This window comes from Arachis ipaensis, chromosome B08 (assembly GCF_000816755.2).
Source record: "Arachis ipaensis cultivar K30076 chromosome B08, Araip1.1, whole genome shotgun sequence".
Taxonomy (NCBI): domain Eukaryota; kingdom Viridiplantae; phylum Streptophyta; class Magnoliopsida; order Fabales; family Fabaceae; genus Arachis; species Arachis ipaensis.
The window spans coordinates 4,634,154-4,640,725 of record NC_029792.2 but is presented as its reverse complement, the minus strand read 5'-3'; the positions used below and the strand labels follow the sequence as shown (position 1 = coordinate 4,640,725).

Below are 6,572 nucleotides of genomic sequence, written 5' to 3'. Positions count from 1 at the left end.
GATATTTTTATATGAATAATTATTTTATGTTCAAAATTCTTGTACATTCAAGTTTATATTTATTGTTTATTGGGACGAACAATATCAATAAATATCTATAGAAAAAATAAAAGAAAAGATTGTGTTACTATAATCACACATCTCAATATTCTTTTTGATATTTTTATATGAATAATTATTTTATGTTCAAAATTCTTGTACATTCAAGTTTATATTTATTTTTTATTGGGACGAACAATATCAATAAATATCTATAGAAAAAATAAAAGAAAAGATTGTGTTACTATAATCACACATCTCACTCTCCTATATTCTTTTGATAGCGAGTAAATGCATGTGGCTTGTTATTCATTCAAATTTATTTATTTAGATGATGATTAGTTATTTTAATTTTGCCAATATAATTGAAATTTGTGTTCTTTTAATATAAAAATAGTACAAAATATTTATATGACATAATTATGGATACATGCGTATAACTTGAGTGCAATAAAAGTTTTTAAAATTAAATCACCACTCTCATCTAGTCTAATTGTATACTTTTACATCAATAACTATAATCAATTGTCTTTCTCATTCAAATGATTATTCAATTTCTTTCAATTTAATTAGACGAGCGATTAGTACATGAAGCTAATTACACTCACATAATAATTTAATAAAAATTAGAGAAAAACATTTGTTCTAGTTACATTGAGATGTTATATTTATAATACTAGAAAAGAATTTTACATTAATTTTTGTGGATTTACATAATTAGTGTTTGAAACGTACATTTTTCCTTTATTATTGTATTCCATTTTCACCCTTTCTCACAATTTATATTTCTTTCCTGTTATTCATCACGTGGCCCACTTTACACGATGATAAGTTTCATCCAGAAGAACAAAAGGTGTGTAAGTTTAGGCTGCGATTATTTGTTGAGACCGTGACGGAGAGGATTAGAACTTTGGACTAAGTATTATATAATTTAGGGACTAAAAATTAAAATTAAAATTTCAGTTATGAAATATAAAAGACTAAAATTTTTAAAGATAAAAATTAAAATTTTTATAATATTTTTTTTAATCTTTATTTAATTTTTTAAATTTGTATTCTACTCCTTTCACCATATTTATTTCTCCATTACTATAATCGCAATCACAACTCATCACTACTAATCTCTCACCTTCACCTCTATCCACCACGCCCACCATCTAAGGTATGGTCTTACGAAAGAGAAGCAAAAACTAAATAAGAAATGAGAAATAGAGAATTGAAAGAGGAAAAGGTTCTAAGAGCGACAAGGGGAACCAAACGGAAGATACGAAGAAAAAACAAATGGCATAGAATGAGTGGGAGGAAAGATGAGAATTGTGAGGGGTAGCATTTCAAAAATGGGAAATAATGGAGGGAGGCTTTTAGTATTGGTCGTTGTCACACAGCCATAGCTTTACTCTTGAAAAAGGTGCAAATAGATACAATTGTGCAAACTAACTTATAATTTTACGGCTGACATCAAAACAAGCCTTATTTTTTTTAGTTATGCTAGATGTATATTAAAATTAGTCATCAAAATCAGTTATTAATATAAAATACATACTAGAATATAAATACACATTAAAAATAATTTAAATAAAATGAGTCAATCAGTTGTAATTACATGTGTATAGAAGTGGCAAATATATAAAATCAACATGTAGATGACATGTTGGCCCAGCATGCACGAAGCGGGATTCAACACACAGAATGATAAGATTTGGAATTTTTTTCTCTAAAAATGTGGGTCATAACATTTGGGAGGAGATTAGTGAGACACTTCAGTTTATCGAAACAAATGATCTTGAGAAGTATTTGGATGTTTCTCTACTTCATTCTAAAGTCACGAAATGTTAGAATTTGGTTGAATTAGTCCCACATTGCTTAGGATAGCAAATGGAGTGGGTGGCCAAGGCTATAAATATGAGGCTAAGTTCTCCATATTTTTTGCACCAGTCGAAAACACTTAAAGCTTGTATCTGACTTTTCTTTTCCTCTATACTCCTTGATTAGAAAGTGTTGTGAGGTGTAGTTAAATATTTGCTTTGAGAGTGTGGGTGTACTGGGGTGCCGGTGTTAGAGAGAAAGAAGTCTATGTGTTGTAACAATTTTCACATAGTGATATTCTTTGGTTGTCATTTGACAATGGCCGTGGTTTTTTTTCTCCAGTAATTGGGGTTTTTTCACGTTAAATTCTTGTGTTGTGATTGTGTCTATTTTATTTCTCTGTGAAAGGTATTTTCTCAAGGGGGAATGGTGAATTATTCCCAACAAGTGGTATCAGAGCCGATGGTTTAATCGGTCTGGTTTAAGGAATATTCAAGGTGAAGCATCGAAAGTCTTCCCGGCAAAGGTGTCCCGCGGTGTTTTGCGGCGGTGTGATGGACGAATACTCGTGGTGGTGGAGGAGTTAGAGAGGAGTTGATGCTTGATGTGGAGGCTCACACTTGAGGGGGAGATTGTTAGTGTTGCAAGTGTGAGGAGTGTTGAAGTTAGTCCCACATCAAAGAAAACAAAGAAGAGTGAGGAGTTTATAAGATGAGAGACCCATTAACTTGACACCTTAAGGTTTTGAGTTGGATGTGGTGTTTTTTCATCTTATGTTCTCTCACTTGATTCCTCCCCAAATTCTCCCCAATGATCAAGAGCTCTCCAGGGTGGCCCCAACACGAAACATACCAATAATGGGATTATGGATAAATTGAAATCTAAATAAGCAATTGGAAGGCAGCTTCTCTTCTCTTTCTCTTGCAGGATGAGCTACTCTGGTGAAATACGTTTTTATTGTCTTTCTAGTTATATTATGTAAATTACATTACTTCCTATTTTTACTTATAATATGATTGATCTAAATTACAGAAAATTTTTGTGAGTTGACACCAAACAATCTAAAAAGATGTCCTCTATTAGCTGAAGGGATGTCACAAAATTTAAGAATGTGGGAAGCCTAGGAATTCGTCACTCCAAGGATATAAACCATGCCTTCATAATAAAAATTGATTAGGAATTGGTAGAAAAGAAAGATTGCTTATATCAAGAGTCTTAAAATTAAAGTACAAATGTAAAAATGACATGACCCTAATGTCAAGAGAAGAAATAATTACTCAAACATGTGGAAAGGAATTTGTTCTTCTTAAAAGGATATGCAAAAGAATACTATTTAGCGTATTGGGAATGGCTCTCATATAAACTTTCGGGAACATCAATGAATTCCAAATATTGAAAGGCTTGATCAATATGTCTTACAGGTAAATCAATATTTGAATAATAATATATCTTTGAATGACTTTTTCTCTGTTTCAAGAGATTGGGATGAAGCCAAACTTAAGGAGTGGCTGCCGAACAACATTATAGATAGAATTATAGTCGTGGCACCTCCATCTCCTTGGAAAAAAGATGACCAAGTGATGTGAACACTTATCTCTCATGAAACCTTCAGCATGAATACTACATATACTTGCTAGAGGATAATCTAACCCCTTTTGAGCATATTTTCATATTGAAAGTGGAGAGGTTCTGAAAGAATTTGATACTTCCTATGGCTTATGGTTAATGAAGCCATTCTTACCAACTCGATAAAGAAAAGGAGACATGATAAATATTGCAGATCGTCCTAGATGTGTTGGAAGGGAAGAAACCACTTTGCACATCTTGAGAGATTATCCCTATGCAAAGCTTATTTGGAGTCTCCTTGTTCTTCGAGCCTACATGAGCAATTTCTTCAACTCAAATACAAGAAACTAGATTGGGTTCAACATCAATAGAAAGGATCAGTGGCCTGTGTTATTTGTTGTAGGTGCCTCGACTATTTGGTACCTTAGAAATCAATTGATTTTTGAAAGTAAAGTCACTTCTCCAAATACTGCTTGTGCTTCCATCCAATCTCGGGCAAAGAAAGTCCTTCATGTTCTAGGAAGTACGATTGTCCTTAAGAAACCAAATGATGCCATGGATCAACTTATTTATTGGGTTCCATCTCAAGAACATCTTATCTAGTTAAATGTCGATGGATCCTTCTTCTCACATAATAGTAATGCAAAATAAGGTAATATTTTTAGAGATCACTTGGAAAGATTTATTAAAGATTTTTCTAGTGACCTTGAAAATTGTTCTATTATACATGCGAAGCTTTGGGCAATTATTAAAAGGGTTTCAAATTGCTATTACTCGAAATTCACCATGTCATAATGGAGTCTAACTCACAAATGGCACTCAATTTTATTAGGAATGGATCTCCAAATTCCCAATCTTGCCCATTTCTTATCTAAGAAATTAGCATTCTGACCAGCTGAATGCAAGTTACTGATTGAATTCATACATTCCATGAGGCGAATGTTGCTACTGATATTTTAGTTAAAAAAGAACAGAAGCTTTCTTTTGGTTACACATCTTTGACAATTCTCCCCTTGATATAACTCACGCTTTGATTTTTTATAGTTTCAGTTCTTTAACACTCAAGTGCAAGTGCCGACGATTGAGTTGTATGGTTAGTTTGAATATATATATATATGGAAGATGATAGAGCTGAAGTGTACGAAAAAATGCACAATAATAACGAAGAAGACTTTAAAGCTAATTACGAAGCCAGTGATGAGGCAGTCATGCAAAATATAGTGGTTTTACGTGCAGTCATTCAATTTTTTAATGTTCTATTTTTTATGTGTAGTTTGAATCTTGACTTCATGTATACACTGAAATTTCCTAAACATGCAAACATGCGTACGTGATTGAAGAATATGTTTTCTTCATTTAGAATTTGGATAGATTGATGAGTGACTCACTCTTGAGTAATATATTTTACATTTATATTATTATTTCAATATATAATCTTCATATTATTTACAGAATAATTAACTATCAAAATATATAATTCTAATACACACTAATTATATACCTCAAGCCTAGTTAAAATTAATAAAATAATTGGTACCATTAAAAATAACATTAACCGACTATATAAAATAAGAAAAAAGAATAATTTTACATATTTGATGAGATGCCCAAATGATTAATAATATATTCTATCCTCAATATATAATCACGTATCTTTTTTTTAGATACACTAGTAATTATGTAGGTATAAATTAAACTAGTTATAAATCACTCACAAATAAACATTCTCAAATAAAACTTGTTACTTTTTTCTCTTTTTTTTTCATACTACAAAAAATGCGTTGATTATCGTCAAATTTTTCATCAGAAAATTCTGACGATAACAGAATTTAGTAAAATACTTTGTTTAGACAACAATAATCAAATTTTTTCGTCGATAAATTCAACGGTAAATTTGAGATAAAATTCAAATATAAAACCCTTCTCCCTCACTTCTTCAAACTCTTTCTCTCTCTCTCTCTTCTATTCTTCTCTCTCGTCTCTCTCTCATTTCTCTCCTTCTGGTCCATTAAAGAAGGTTGAGCCGCTACTACCTGAAGATGCTGTCGCTGCCAGTAAATCACATTGTCGTTGCAGATCAGCACGTCGTCATCACTGCTATTGGAGCCTCCGCCGTGCCGCTGCTGTTGGTATCCCTTGCCATCGATCGGAGGTCGTCGCCTTGTCGCTATCATAACTACGCCAAGGTAAGGTTGTTGTCCATTTTTTCTTTTGATTATTTGTTATATTACTAAACCCTATATTTACCACTGTAGGTTTCCTGCCGCCTCCTGTCACCGCCACACTTCTATTCTATAGCCACCATCAGAAGTAATGTTTTCTATAATTTTTGTATTTTTTCAGATTCTTTGTTTGTTTAGGATTTTGTTAGGTATTTTATTAAATTATTGATTAAATTTTTTAATAAAGTGTGTAATTAGAGTTTGTTATATTAATATAGTGCAATTAGAAATTAAATAATATTAGGTAGGGTGTAATTTAGGGTTTGTTTTGAGTTGATGGTGTTTTGGATGACTGTTAATTTTCTGAGTTTATTGTTGTTTGAGTTAATTAGTATTGATTATTGTTAATTCTCTGAGATAATTTTAGCTTGTTAATTTTTTAAGTTAATTATTGACAACTATTATTGATTGTTGGTAATTTTCTGAGTTTATTGTTGTTTGAGTTAATTATTTTCTGAATTAATTTTGCTGAGTTGATTGTTGTTAATTTTACTAAATTTGTTGTAATTTACTCATTTGAATATATGAACTTTGATTTGTTTGTTTAATTATAATTTGTGATTATGTTTATAAGTTGCTGAAATTGTATAAGCTTAAATAGATATATAATTTGAGAGATATTGATATGTATGTTAGTGGATTATTTGGAATCTTAAATAGATATACCATTTGTATAATTAATTTTTTTTAATATTTTATTATCTAAAGAGTTTCAACTATACAATTTACTTAGCCATCATGAGATATCTTGTTTTTTATATCAAATCTTATATAAGTTCATTTTTTTTGGATTTAGAATATATGTTTATAGTGCTACTTTTTTTGATACACAAATAATTAATTTTTTTTATTCTTAAACTTTGATGCGTGAACTTTTAACGAAAAATTATAAAAAAATTATTATGAAAAATTGTAAGTTTGTTTTTCATTTTATAGTTC

At 30.7% G+C, this 6,572-nt stretch overlaps 2 protein-coding genes across 2 annotated transcripts in view; both read left to right on the top strand.

Annotated features, from left to right (window-relative positions):
• The window catches only part of LOC107610411, a 6,972-nt gene extending 3,541 nt beyond the window's left edge, over nt 1-3,431 (top strand). The window contains exon 4 of the mRNA XM_016312465.1: nt 3,267-3,431. Coding sequence (XP_016167951.1) covers nt 3,267-3,431 — 165 coding nt within the window. The remainder of the gene's footprint in view (nt 1-3,266) is intronic.
• Nucleotides 5,451-6,572, top strand: part of LOC107610412 — a 2,745-nt gene continuing 1,623 nt past the window's right edge. Inside the window, exon 1 of the mRNA XM_016312466.1 lies at nt 5,451-5,597. Within this exon, the coding sequence (XP_016167952.1) occupies nt 5,451-5,597 (147 nt within the window). The remainder of the gene's footprint in view (nt 5,598-6,572) is intronic.